At 38.9% G+C, this 15287-nt stretch overlaps 1 protein-coding gene across 3 annotated transcripts in view; it reads right to left on the reverse strand.

The window, feature by feature from the left end:
• The window catches only part of SENP6 (SUMO specific peptidase 6), an 86083-nt gene that overhangs the window by 12372 nt on the left and 58424 nt on the right, over positions 1-15287 (reverse strand). For all 3 annotated transcript variants that reach the window (XM_054194105.1, XM_054194104.1, XM_054194102.1), the window contains 7 exons: positions 12722-12901; positions 9065-9291; positions 8375-8481; positions 8173-8289; positions 7209-7331; positions 6845-6937; positions 827-1260 (listed from right to left, as the gene is read on the reverse strand). In XM_054194105.1, the coding sequence (XP_054050080.1) occupies positions 827-1260; positions 6845-6937; positions 7209-7331; positions 8173-8289; positions 8375-8481; positions 9065-9291; positions 12722-12901 (1281 nt within the window). The remainder of the gene's footprint in view (positions 1-826; positions 1261-6844; positions 6938-7208; positions 7332-8172; positions 8290-8374; positions 8482-9064; positions 9292-12721; positions 12902-15287) is intronic.

Here is a 15287-nt window from a genome sequence, read left to right on the forward strand (position 1 = left end):
TTAAACTTGTAATGGCCTGCAGTATACAGATCAGACCACATGATTGACAGTCTTCTCAGATCTTGTACTATAAGCTATGCAATTACTTACTGTGTAAATTAAGTCAGAAGGAATACTATCTGTGACTAAAGTAAAAGTTTTTTGCATGACCAGATGTTTTGTAGTCTATGCCTCAAGGAGATGCAAATCTTGCAGTGAGCTGAGAAAACAATCTTTTCCTAATTCCTTCATATGCCTTTAAAAGTATGTCAGCTCCTTTGTACACTTTGGTACAAACGCTGTTCCAGATCACTGAAATCAGCCTCCACAGCAGTGAAGCTTCTCTGAACGTAACACGGAGGTCATGTGAGAGATTTTTTTATTTTTTTTTAAATTATTTTGTTCTTACTTTTTTTACATACCTTCTATCAGGACATTAAATAACTTAATGGTGTTGAAGCAAAACCTCAAATGCTAGAAGACACTGGAATTAAGGTTGCTCACACAATCTTAATTCAGTTCCTCCATGCACATACACTCTGAGGATCCGTGGTCAACTACTATTCTTTCCTTAACAATTACAGTCTTAAGTGATGCAAAGTGATATCTAAAAAACGATTGTGTGAAAAAAATTCATACAACTGAAAAAATTAATCTGATTTAGGAAAACAGTGTTTTATCGCCAGCCCTTTGCTATAAGAGTTATGTCAACCACAACAAAAACATGTTATATGCAATGGCTATAAATTACTTACATTGCAAGCACCCAAACTTCATCCACACACAATTGCAAAAGTAGTAATCTCCAATTTTTTTCATTAAAATTGCATATTTTTAAATTACATACCCATAGATTGGCTAGCAGTTGTGAATTCACCCTGTATACCATTTTTGTCCGGAGTCCTATGGTCTAGTTTATGGCAAGCTGATTCCACAGTGTTAGGCTCTTCCACATCACTGTCTATTTGATTTAGTTTTTTAAAAGCAATTTTTCCCCTACAAGGACTTCTTCTACAACATGAAGACTCACTGTCCTCTGTTTCAGTGTTTGGGTCAATTAAAGCTGTATTATATTTTTTGGTCAACGTCTTCTTTGCTGTGGACTTGGAAGGTGAGTTTTGTGCATCTAATTCATTTGGCAAAGGAGATGGTGTGTTGGTCTCTCCATCTGAAGAGGAAGATTTTATCTGTGTTGTAGCACTTTCATGATAGTGGGGATTTGGTTCATATTTGGGTTTTTCTAAACCAGGAAAGCAGATGACAGCCAAAAACCAGTGGGCACTGCAAAGGAAAAAATACATTAAAAACTAGCAATTACATTAATGTTCACAGTTAAACACTGAGAGCACACACACACACAACCCCCCCCCCCCCCAAACCTTACCCCCCCATAGTTATCAAAGATAGATTGCAACAGCTGTTCACTTTTCCGAGCAGGTTTTACTCAAGCCTTCACAGTCTTTTCTAAAGGAAAGGTGACTCCATGCAAGTAGTCACCAACAAATTCATTAATAGTATGCAGTTAGTTGAAAACGGGTGCTGGCTACATATTTATTTCAATTTGCTCATGCTTTATACATTCTTTTCCTTCTTTGAATTAAAGCTTATTTCTTTTTTGACAGTTTCTTTATCACTGTATGAACTACAGATTGTAGCATTCATGTTTTATGGCTGTATAAAGTTTTCTAGTAGTTCAGCACTAGCAACACAAGTAGTCAGATCTAATGGTATAGCTGGATTGCCCGTATTCTTCTTCCTATATATCTTCCAATTGTATATGACACTTCACGTTTTTAAAGAAACCTTGTCAACAGCGAATTAAAAAAGGGCAGAAAAGAGTGTTTGTAATGCCATCACCATGACTCTCTTGTCCTTCTCACCCTTCACAGAACTGACATTCTAACCCTTTCAGGATCAAAAATAGCTCCATTTTCCTCCTTATCTCCTTGCCTCTTTGGACTTTACTGACTTGCCACTCAACCAGAAATGGAGCAGCAGCAAATTCAGGGATTCAGACATTGCAAGTAGATATTGACTGATCTGATTTAGAAATTTTCTGAAGGTTCTCTGATTTCCTACAGCAAATAACAAAACAGAACCTAGCTACATACTAAGCAAGTGAAGACACATTTCAATGTGTTTTATAAAAAAGAAAAAGCAGTAGGTAAAAATGCATGTCTAACCGACATACTAAAAAATTAATTAGAAAATTATGAAGCCTAAATTTCATCAAAACTCTATGGCAGTTACAGTAAGCGGCCTTTGAAAGCAGCACGTGAAGTATGGAGGCATTTTGTCTTGAATGATTCACCACACCTAGTAAATGAATACATTAAGTATTGCCAAACCCTGGAATTTGTGTGCGCTCTATTAATATAGGCTTTATGTACCAATTATGTAAATAGACTAGCAAATTAACCTCGATCTAAAAAGGAAAGAGCTTGTAACTTTTAAAAGAATAACCTATTTCCATTGGAGACTTGAACAAAAAGGACTGTACTGCCAAAGGACGCTGATGCAGTCATAGTTAAATCAGACACATTGTTCTGAACTTAGCTCTCCCCTAGATTCATCCTGCCCACCTCAGTTACTGCAGTTTGACACTTGTTAGACAATAAGCCCACATTCCCTATACTAGTGTTTATGGGAGAGCCTGGAAAGGCTTTCTGGAAGTAGATACTGAAGTCCAGCAACTCCAAACCAGTAATTTCTAGAATGTACTTGTAAACCGATGCCAGAATCATAGAATGGTTTAGGTTGGAAGGGACTTTAAAGATCATCCAGTTCCAACCCCCCTGCCACAGGCAGGGACACCTCCCACTAGACCAGGCTGCTCAAAGCTCCATCCGGCCTGGCCTTGAACACTTCCAGGGATGGGGCATCCATGGCTTCCCTAGGCAACCTGTTCCAGTATCTTCTAAAAAGAAATAAAAGCATCACTCTAGCATCACTCTAGGCAGCACAGGAGACCTGTTATCAGGAACAACCATTAGCAGCATTCCTACAACGTGAGACAAGCTCTCAAGTTTTCTCAAATCCTAGAATAACTTGTTTCACATGCTACTCAATTCAAGACACAAAGAAGCAAATGAAACTCTGAGACCGGTTCTCAACCAGACTAATTTTGCCACAGATTAAGGTCTGAGACCTTTTATAAATAGTAAAGAATACATAACTTTCACTAGAACCAAAGAAACTCTTCAATACCTTTGATCCGCTATTGTATCACATAGAGAAAAGTTCTGTTCACAAGGACTAATTACCAGCATCAAACCCGGTGGCAAATTCCTGAAAAACACCTGCAGTGCTGCAATGTGTCAAGTTGCAAACAGTGGGAGAATCTATACAACTCAAGGCTGTATGCACGTTCTATGATCATAATCTCTGAAGACAGAGAACAAACTGATGGAAGAGAAGTGGGTGATGAAAGCCTTACTACACTATATTAGGTTGCATACACAGATGTCCAGGCACAGGCTGGACAGAAAAAATTCTGAAAACCAGGTTCTCCAAAAACCACACAGAATGGCATGTACTTTGCACTCTATACACCACAGGCATTAGCTGTCTCTCCCTCGTCACCACAGATTCTGTGTGCTCCTAGTGTTTTCACTAATCCCTCGAAGTTATGAGGCAATGCCCTGATTACAAAAAAAACCTCTAGACAATTAGACACCAAGTAGTTGGAAGTCATATTCTGCTGAACATACAGCATCTAAAATTCTCCATTCTCGTCAACACAAAGCGTGACAGTCCTCATTTTGCAAGTGAGGAACAGGAGCATTGGGAAATTACGTAACACAAAAGAAATCACACAAGGGAATTTCTGAAAAAGCTGCAACTTCATACAGATATTAGGTGCCAGCCCACAGCCTTCATCGTAAGGCTTGCATGTCCGAAAGACTCACTGCAGATTAAGAAGCCAACTAATATACAAATCAGCACCACAAATATATAAAAATGTTGTATTTAGCACGAAAGCAAGGGTTCACAGTCCTAACAACAAACAAAGTCCAGGGGCTATACATTTCATAACACATTATATACACAGCTACAGAATGCTACCTGAGGCTGTAACTTACACAAACAGGATCTATATTGTACTTCCTAATCCTTCAATTTAGTATTTTGCCATTAAGAAAAAAAAAAAAATCAACACTGATACTTAGTGCCTCTTTTTTTCAGCAGTATGTTTAGTTCTAAAAATAGAACTTTGTTGTTCTACATCAGAGAAGCTAAGTAGTACTTGAAGTGGTACTGTAGTGAGGGTCAATGAAAATCAAACAGGATTTACACGTCAATTCAACATAAAGAGCTACAAATCAATGTAAGAGAGATACTTGCATTAACCAGCAAAACCTCGAAACATTTTTGACTGAAAAAAAGTGAGTTAAGACAACTCCAGTTCTCTGCTCTTGACCCATTTTGAAACATAAGAATACATGAAAAGAGCAGTCCGATGTAGAGCAGCCCGGTAACACCTGCTATTCTTCTGTGTCATGGCAACATAAGCAAGAAGGAGACACTTAGCAAGTGACAGCGATACTACTAGGATAGAGGCCTAGAAGCCTTCATACTTGACAGTTTTTCCGTTCTTTCCCAAGTAGCTCCCCAGCCTTCTCTCTGTCCTCCGATATCAATTACTCATCATAATGGGAGTATTTCATTGCTCAGTCACTGATTCCTTCCTAAATATATTAGCATCTCCCCCCAAAACAGTCAGCTTTTTGTTCCTCAAAACTGAATGTTGGGTTTCAGGGGATGGGGCAAAGTGACATGTTTGAGGGGAGACAGAGTAGCAAAGTGCATCCAAAAAAATACTAGCACCTAACAGCAATAAATTAAAAAAAGAGAAATATGGAAGATCTAACTTATGCTTTCTTTGCCAGAAGGCAGGTCAAAAGACAACAATAAAAACCAAACCCACTCCCCCTGCCCCACTGTCAGACCAACACTAACTCATCTATGACCATGTGACCCACCTTCTGGATGCGGGAAAGGCTGTGGACATTGTCTGTCTGGACTTTGGTAAGGCCTTTGACACCATCCCCCACAGCATTCTCCTGGAGAAGCTGGCGAATCATGGCATAGACAAGTGCACTCTTCCCTGGGTAAAAAACTGGCTGGATGGCCGTGCCCAGAGAGTTGTGATTAATGGGGTGAAATCCTCTTGGCAGCCCGTCACCAGTGGTGTCCCTCAGGGCTCAGTTTTGGGGCCAATTTTGTTTAATATCTTTATCAATGATCTGGATGAGGGGATTGAGTGCACCCTCAGTAAGTTTGCAGGCGACACCAAACCAGGTGGGAGTGTTGATCTGCTTGAGGGTAGGAAGGCTCTACGGAGGGACCTGGACAGGCTGGATCGATGGGCCAAGGCCAACTGTATGAGGTTTAATAAGGCCAAGTGCCGGGTCCTGCATTTCGGTCACAACAACCCCAAGCAACGCCACAGGCTTGGGGCAGAGTGGCTGGAAAGCTGCCCGGCAGAAAAGGACCTGGGGGTGCTGGTGGACGGCCAGCTTAACATGAGCCAGCAGTGTGCCCAGGTGGCCAAGAAGGCCAACAGCATTCTGGCTTGTATCAGGAATAGCGTGGCCAGCAGGAGTAGGGCAGTGATTGTGTCTCTGTACTCAGCACTGGTGAGGCCTCGCCTCCAGTACTGTGTTCAGTTCTGGGTCCCTCTGTACAAGAAGGACATTGAAGTGCTGGAGTGTGTCTAGAGGAGAGCTACCAGGCTGGTGAGGGGTCTGGAGACCAGGTCATATGAGGAGAGGCTGAGAGAACTGGGCATGTTTAGCTTGGAGAAGAGGAGGCTGAGGGGAGACCTCACTGCCCTCTTCTACAACTACCTGAAAGGAGGTTGTAGAGAGGGGGGTGTTGGCCTCTTCTCCCAGATGAATAATGACAGGACCAGAGGAAATGGTCTGAAGTTGTGGCAGGGGAGGTTTAGATTAGATATTAGGAATTACTTTACTGAAAGAGTGGTCAGGCACTGGAACAGCCTGCCCAGGGAGGTGGTTGAGTCACCATCCCTAGAGGTATTTAAGAAACGTCTAGATGTGGCACTTCAGGGCATGCTCTAGTGGCAGAGATTGTAGGTTGTTTGGTTGGACTCGATGATCTCAAAGGTCCTTTCCAACCATGAAGATTCTATGATTCTATGATCTCCCTGGATTCTTGTTTTTTTTTCTGTTCTGCAATATTCTTACTGTACGTATCAAGAAACCACTTTTGCAGATGAATGTCCTATCACTACTTACCAAGTTTCAGTTCACAGTGAAGGACAGTTCCAAAAACTGTGAACAGGATCATTTCCAGATGAAAGATGCACATTAAGAGTACACTTTCCACGCTCTAATCACTACTGGATGAGTCCACGAGACCAAGCTAGTCCAAAGCAAAATCCCCAACCCACACGTGGTGCGAACATCACACCTTCAGTATAAACTGTTTTGTTCTGCAAATTTACTCCTACTGAGCTGTACTACTTGCTAAGGTAGACATTGCTTTAGTTCCTTATCAGTAAATGAAAAAGACAATGAAAACTACTATGTGTTGAATTACTAGCAACGTAACTAATTCTTTTCAACGACAATAGCTTAGAAGAAAGAACTCCAGAGAACCAGTTAAAACCTAGAAAAAGTACTCAAAGTTCATTTTTACTAAGTCTTTATATTGTCTGATACTTCTTATACTACAACAATGCACTTAAAGGTCTTAAATTATGATTTTGTTTTTATCACTTGGAAAAAGATGTTTATTCTCTTAATTTTCAACTCCAATTGACACTATAATATAACTTTAAATTTTAGAATTATTAAACTTAGGCCCTTACCAAATGCGCTAAAAAGGTATATTTACTTACGCTTCATTAAGGGGAACAAAAATGAAATCTTTCTCAAAAATGTCAACATGCCGTGTCCATGTTTTCACTCGCCCATGTCGTTTTTGTTGTATTCTGCAAGAAGAAACCAACACACGATTTGTATGGTGGCTCTCATTTGAAATGAAAGACTACTTTTGCAGATATTTGCACCTTAACGGCTTCTTAAGATTTCAATGTCATATTCTATTTTTCTTATAGCTCTGGATGCTTCCTAGAGTTCTCTTGGTATCGTAATATTGTCTATAAGGATTTTATCTCTGTAAAGCATCTATTCTTGTATTCTTCACTGTATCTCAATGAGTCTTCACTTCTCTTAGTTAAACTAACTTATCAACAGACTTACGAAAGGTTTGAAGTTTCATGAATACTTCTTCTTTCTCTTTGATTAAGGCGTTTATAGAAGAATGAACTGAATACATGTATTCTATCAGCATCTTCTTTTTTCAGTTTTTCAAGTACCAAATACCTAATTAGTAAAAAAAAAAAAAAAGAAAAATTCAGGGAGGTTTTAACTCAACGTGTTCATCACCAGAGTAAAAAGGACTGCCAACAGTGCTACGTCCCCACCAAATTGTTGCAACCTCTCACAAAATACCTGTAAGAATAATAGAACTAACCAGCCACATCAGCTAATAAATGCAAAATCTGTGTCAATTTCTCAAGGTATTAACAGCTCTGCTCAATCAACAAGTTCTGCTCCTGTTGTATTTATTTTTATTTCATGGCAGGAAAACAAATTTCCACTCAGTTTATAATGACCTATCTAGGAAAGACACGTATTTTGTAACAGAGCCACTAAATCTCAAAATACTCCCACAGTGATGTACTAATTTTCTTTCTACCTCTAAAATATTGTAATAGAGTGAAAATGATACACGTGCAACTTATGTGTAGCATAAACAAAGCAGAATGCAACAATTTAATACTCTTCGAACATCTTTAGCATCAGTGACACCAAAAGATTAATTTATGTATTATCTTAATCAAAATTAATTAAGTTCCAGGGAACACAAATACCCTGAAAAAAACCGAACTTAAAAAGGCTTTTTGTTTTCCTTGCAGTTAAAATTCCTCTTCAGATACTAAGAAATTTTAAAGAACATTTTTTCCAAGTGAGAACAATGTCATTGTCAAGTAGGACAGGAGAGGAATGAAAATTTCTTGCAAAGATACAAAACAGCCTTTCAACTAGAGCTACACATAGCTGGAGACCAAGTGTTATCAAGTGACCTATGAATTTTTAATCTCATAAGTTTTCAAGTTTCAAAGTAAAAGACAACTAAAAACTGATTTGAAATAAAACTTACTTTAAATAAAAATCAATAATAACATCATTTAAAAATTCTCCTTCATTTAGACAATGGAGGTCTTCGTTGGTCACAGAAATACCACCTTTAGCTGGAGGAGGTGGATAAACTATCAACCTGAAAAGAAAAATAAATTCAATAATAAATATGAAATGCCAAAAAACCTCGGAGAATTGTTACAGGGCAAAGATAAGTATCTTACTTTTCTATAGGACCAATAAATACTGTATGTGGTTCTCCAATTTCTTCATCATCATCAAAATACGGTAATTGTTTATTTCGCTGCTGCAATTTGGACTCAGAAGCAACCTTAAAAGAATAAAGTCATTATTAATTTGCATACTGTGCTCAAACTTACCAAAAAGGTAATAAAGCTTTGTGAAGTCAAGTAGTATACTTCAAGTTTGTGTTTTTTCCTTTCCTAGTTCATTTATTACACTTAGGTCTGTACTCATTTCTTGCAGAGCCACAAACACTTTCAAACTCTTTAAGAGGTAGTTTTGTTTAAAGAAAGCATTAAACTTAACTGCAACACTGCAACTTAATTTCTTGTTTGATGTGCTAGAATTTTATCAGTAGATGAATTTGGAAACAATTGTGTTGTCTAATTATAGTACAGATTTCTCATCCCTTAATAATTTTGAAATAACAACATCACTTGTGGACCACTGTCCAACCTTACGATCAAACTAAACACATTAGAAGGTATTGTGAATGCACAGACTATTTCCCATAGTTTCATAACGCACCATGGACCACTCTGGGCATCCTCTTATAAAAGCCAGCAGAAGTTGTAGGGATTTTTTTTGGTCTGGTGACTAGCACACTATCTTTAGTGTCTTTGTAACCCAAATAATATAACGACTTTGTTTCAAGACAAAAACATAATTACATTTTTTATTTTATTTTCTCTGTGAGATGGGCTTCCTTTGGAATTGTCTTCCAAGCACTTAGTAAATGCAACAAGCCTGCCATTGGCTTCTTCAAAGGAAATTTTCACAAAGAAGTCAGAAATATTATTTCTAATACCAATGTCAGTAATTATTTTTTCAAATATTGAGTTTGCATGAGTATCAAGACCAGTTTCAAAAATCAAAATGATGTACTGTTCTTCTTGACCTACAAAAAAGCAGACAGAAGATTATTCATTTAGAAACAAAATAAAATATGTTGCAATTAAAAACAGATTTCAAAGAAACCTGGGTCAACACATGTATGCAGTACTGACAATACATACAAGGAGTAACATATATGTATGCAGATGGACAGAAGGATTAACTACCAAATCCTTCTACCTACATTTGCAAAAAGAGTGCATGCAAATTCTGGTTTAATCTAGAAATGTTAATTACTACACCTGATAAATTTTTAAAATCATAGAGAAACAGAATCAAAGAATGGTTAGAGTTGGAAGGGACCTTGAAGATCATCTAGTTCCAAACCCCCTGCCATGGGCAGGGACACCTCCCACTCAACCAGGTTACTCAAAGCCTGGCCTTGAACACTTCCAGGGATGGGGCATCCACAGCTTCTCTGGGCAACCTGTTCCAGTGCCTCACCACCCTCACAGTAAAGAATTTCTTCCCAATATCTAATCTAAATCTACACTTTTCCAGTTTAAAACCGTCACCTCTCGTCCTATCACTACACTCCCTGACAAAGAGTCCCTCCCCATCTTGCCTGTAGGCCCCCTTTAAGTACTAGAAGGCTGCTGTAAGGTCTCCCTAGAGCCTTCTCTTCTCCCGGCTGAACCACCCCAACTCTCTCAGCCTGTCCTCATAGGAGAGGTGCTCCAGCCCCCTGACCATCTTTATGGCCCTCCTCCAACAGGTCCATGTCCTTCCTGTGCTGAGGGCTCAACAGCTGGACGCAGTACTCCAGGCAGGGTCTCATGCAAATGGAGTAGAGGGGCAGAATCACCTCTCTCAACCTGCTGGCCACGCAGTTGGCCTTCTGGGCTGTGAGTGCACATCGTCAGCTCACGTCCAGCTTTTCATCTGCTAGGACCCTGCACTTGGCCTTGTTGAACTTCACGAGGTTCACAAGGGACCACTTCTTGAGCCTGTCCAGGTCCCTCTGAATGGCATCCCGTCCCTCAGGCACAACAATCACACCACTCAGCTTGGTGTTGTCTGCAAACTTGCTGAAGGTGCACTCGATCCCACTGTCTATGTAATTGATGAAGATATTAAACAGTACTGGTCCCAATACAGACGGAACCCAGGGGGACACCACTCGTCACCAATCTCCATCTAGACGTTGAGCAATACCCTCTGGATGCGACCATCCAACGAATTCCTCATCCACTGAACAGTCCACCCATCAAATCCATATCTTTCCAATTTAGAGAGATATACATGCAGATATAGCACTGACATTTACATGTCAGCTCTTTTAGACAATAGAGATTCTTAGAAACAGTGGAAGGTTGAAAGAAATACTTCTCTCACTTGGGGTAGCTAGCAAGTATGACACAAAACTTATTAGAAACTAAACTGAACAGAATACGACAGGGGGAAAAAGTACATTTTTGAGACAACTGTTTCCTGACTTAAATGGGAAAATAAGCATGATGGTTTTTAAAAAGTGTATACAAACTGTATACCACATATTAGAAGCACGAAGTTCTAACACAACTACTCTTACTGATTCTAGGCATGTGTTGTTGGGTACGTAAGTATAAAAACCTGTAATGGCAATTTCACAAAAGAAAGTTATTTTTCGCTGCTCACATTTTTGTTACTAAAGAAACAGAAATCTCTTAAGGATCTCCGATCCACTGGGAACCAGTTTTCATTTCTAAAAATTACACATCTGAACAAGGAACTTAAAATGTCACAGTAATCAAAATGTTCATCCTCTTACACAAGTGAACAGATCTCACCACTTAGAAGAGCAAAGCCCTGCTTTCAGGTCCTGTAACATAACCAAATCAAAATCTCCCTGCCTCCGGTGAACATTCTGCAAACAGAATACTGTCAGGTGTTCTCTCACGCTTACTCTTGCTAGCCCTAGTAAATCTCCTGTTTCTTTTGGTACAGTGGCTTAGCTTCAACAGGTCAGCCTACACCTTTACCAAAAGTTGGAGAACGTGAGTCGGATCAATCAGCTATTGTATAAATACCACCCACCCACATAATCTGAAAAAATAAAAAAGCAGTAAGTTGCACTAAGAGCAATTATTTAGGCAGTCAGAGACAGGAAGAGGATTCAGGCTGCAAATCCCAGTTTCATGTAGTTCGCTAAGTCAGAGCTGTAGAGACCTGTTTTTCCGCAAGAGTTTGAGACACATGCGTAACCATTTCCTTTTGGTTATTCTTAACTCAGCATGCTAACTGTTGTGAAAAATAATTCTTCAGCATCGTATTTCCCAATTCACCACACAGAGAATTTAGGTGTCTAACCAGGTTTTGGGTGTTCCTATTTTGGGAACTAGGCATCTACACACAATTGTTTACACAGCTATGGATTCAGGCTTACAGTAATTTCATTGCTCACAAGGCAAATAGCAGCTGTGTTATCACAAAGTACTCCTAAGTATCAAGTACAATAAAGCAGTTGGGTGTTAAAACTAGCTCAGCGCCACAGCCTCAGAGGGAAAAGCTGGAAAAAGAAAGGCTAAGAGACATGCTAAGGGAAGGATTTCTTAGACAGCCATCTCAGGAAGCTGTTCCTTTTTTCACTTTTGAACATCTGTGTTCATCTGTGTTCTAATGCCTGCTCCCAGGATTATGTCTAGCTCCCCTGCATGCTCTCCAATTACTTTTATAATTATGATACTCCTCACAGCTCATACTTTTTATAGGAGGTGGATGAGGTTGTTGTAACAGTATTATGTGTTGGAAGCAAACAATTTTGAGACTGTTGAAAGCATTCTTCCTCCGTTTGAATTCATCATGTATCTATGAAGCTGAGTACAAGTACAAAGAACCACAAAATTTAACCTAAAGAAAAGCCTATTTCAGGGGAAGATAACTCTATGCTAATTTTAAAAATACTGTGAATATTAAGATGTTAGACCCTTGAGGAAAATCATGTTGAAATTAAACTTAATTTTAAGATACATGAAGACAATCCACTTATTTTCCAAGCAGATATTCGTCTACATCACAACATCGCTTACAACCATATGGGGAAAAAAACCCCAAGCCAACCCACACAACAGTTTCTACTGAAACTAAGGCCTGTAAGCAGAACAGCGCAGAAAGCAGAAGTAAGTATACCAAAAACTGTCCAATAAATGTAAAGGCCCGTATTCAAAAGCTAAACAAACCAACTTGCTTTCGTTCAGTATAAATATTAGTGAAAAAAGTTATACTAAACTGATTAGATGCTGTAACTAGCACATATCTGGACAAACAGAAGACTGTAGTTTTGCCAAGCTGTTCTGAACTGTACTCTTCAGCCTGAGAAGGTGGTTGTGCCCAGAAAAACACTACACCTGCCGCAGCCAGTAATGCCAGTTTTATTCTTTAGTCCAGTCACTCATGATCCAAAACTTTAAAACACAATTTAAAATGAAATAGTAGACTAAAATTGTTTTACTTACTGTCTCCTTTACATTCGTACCAGACATTATCTTTACTCATTTTCAGTTGGTCTCTCAGGCTACTACAGGTTGATGGTACTGTTTGTAGGAAAACTACTGGTAATTTTCGGACACTACACCATTCACATTTGGTAAGTTCTGAAGTTTTCAGGTTAATCTCTCGGATATCACTTTCTGATTCTAGAAGAAAATAATGACATTATATTAAATTATAGTAAATATACACAGGTTTCCTTTACAATTTCCCCCTTTATTTTAACAAGAAATCAGTACGTGCTCATTAAGTTCTACAAAGTTTTTAAAAGATTAAAATCAACACATATCCAGGAAGTGGTGTCTGTTGATATCTTAAAAGATGAACTGAACTCCACTGTCACTTTTCAGGAAAGTAATCAGAAATAAACTGTTTTCTTCTCACCAACTTTAATCTAGTTTTTACTCCACATAAAAAAAAATGTAACTTCCAGTGACGATTTAAATTTTCAACTATTGCTATGATACATTTTACAACAGGTTTGTAAAACTTTCTTTGTAGATTTATCTTTGACAAAGTTTCCTTATGAAAAATAACTTTGAAATTAAGATAAACAAACACATGCAGAGAAACGACCTGATTGCCTGAGGAAAATAAGGTACCACTATCAATTTACAACCAAAGAGAAATGTCAGTAACACGGTAAATTTTTAAAACTACATCTGATGCTGACAGTGACAATGTTGAGAATTTTACAGGTTTTATTGAATTATAAAAATGGAAGGAAAAATGCGAAGTCAAAGTTCTTCGAATGTGGTGACGAAACCCAAAAGTTCAATGCCAGTAATTATTTCTAGATCAGAAAAATGGTTAATGGTAGTCACTTAAAGCTTTAGATAGTGGCAACTTCCACCATTCTACCACATGCTTGATGGCAGCCTCCACCAGAAAAACTATATCCCCTTAAATAGACAGGATAGAAGGAGAAATGGAGCCAACAAAGTCCTTTAGAAATTAAAAACGGTGCATGAAATCCGTCTCCTCCTTTCCCTGTAAAAGGGAGGAGAGTGAAGGGAATTCCTGAAAAGACTAAGGCCTTTACTAAGTTCAATTCTAGTAAACATTTCATGACCAGACAGATGATAAGTAAAAATTTGTAAAATGGTTACCACTTGAAGAGTTTAATTTGCAGCACCCTGAACATAATTGTATAAAGCCACATGATGAAAACAAAAAAAAAGATGGCATTACCATTACTTTCTACCTTACCGGTATTAGTTATTAGAGGTTCTTATTATTAGTGGAGGGAGTGCTCCTCTCTGCCTCCCCCCCCCCGCCCCCTGCTTTTTTTTATTTTTTAAACTGTTTTCCCTATCCTTCCTGTGGCATTTAGCAGCCAATGCCCAGCAGCAGCCCTCTACATCCTCTCTTTTTGATGGCAACTGAATTCACACCCCTGTGCCTGCCAGAAAAGAGTCTGCTGCTCATAAAGACAGAGCAAACAGTTACCCAAAGCAAGGCATCCACTGGCTGCAGACTGGAAGCGGTGGCCACCACAGCTCCTGCAGAGCAAAGCAGCTCTCCTTTTCTTCTAAACCTCCAATATCCCTGGTCCCACGAGCTGGGGAAGAAGGAGTCCAGCTCTGTGTCAGGCTGCAGCAACACCATGCTTCCTTCAAGCCAACAGGGCAGCATTTACTGCTCAGAACAGTAGTTTGCCATCTCATCAGGAAAAGAGCTGCAGAAATACGCCACAAGGATCTAACTAGTCCATCTCCTTGCACTGATTCTCCTTTTTCTCCCTAAGGACTTATATATGATAAAATGAAGATAGTAACTAAAAGAAGGTTTGTAGATGATTCCTTGAGTCTTCTCTCCTTTGTGTTTAAAACGAACAACAAAACAGCTTTCGAAGGCTAGGCTGTAATACCACAGTCTCTATAGTAATACTTCAGTTTTCTCCTTCCTAAATGTACACGCTTTCCTTAATACATTTCACCTAAATTCCCACTTTCAGAGGCAGACTGCAATAACTACAATCGCAACTTAGAAGTGGATTCAACCCATTTAACTGAGGCATACAGGTCCTTCTAATGGTGTATAGATAGAAGGTCCTTGCCAAAACATGAGCTAGTTGGTCTTTGGAGAAAACTCTGAATCCTTGTAACTGTATTTGCATTGAGATGAAGCATACTGCATTTATGTGAGAGGAAGACTGTCTACTCTTCAGATGATAACTTAAATCATAGTCATCCTTTTGCATTAAGACAGGCATCTTATAATACATTTCACCATAAGCACCTTAATCTGTGAACTATATTTCCTGTAATGCTGACAGAAGACAGACAATAGGACTTATCCATTAAAGGCAATGTGAATAGTTTTTCACACATTCGAAACACCACTTGGGAGCTGCACAAAACTGACAAGGGGTGTGGAGAGAATTTTGAGAACTTGATGTATATACACACAAAAACAAGCTCAAGGCAGGACAGTACTGCTATTTCTACTGCTGTTCAAAGCATTTGCCTTTCCCTGACAAAGCATGACGACTGTAATCAATCTAAAGAAAAAAAAACATTAGGTGTCATT

The sequence above is a fragment of the Rissa tridactyla genome, chromosome 3, assembly GCF_028500815.1.
Source record: "Rissa tridactyla isolate bRisTri1 chromosome 3, bRisTri1.patW.cur.20221130, whole genome shotgun sequence".
NCBI classification, from domain to species: domain Eukaryota; kingdom Metazoa; phylum Chordata; class Aves; order Charadriiformes; family Laridae; genus Rissa; species Rissa tridactyla.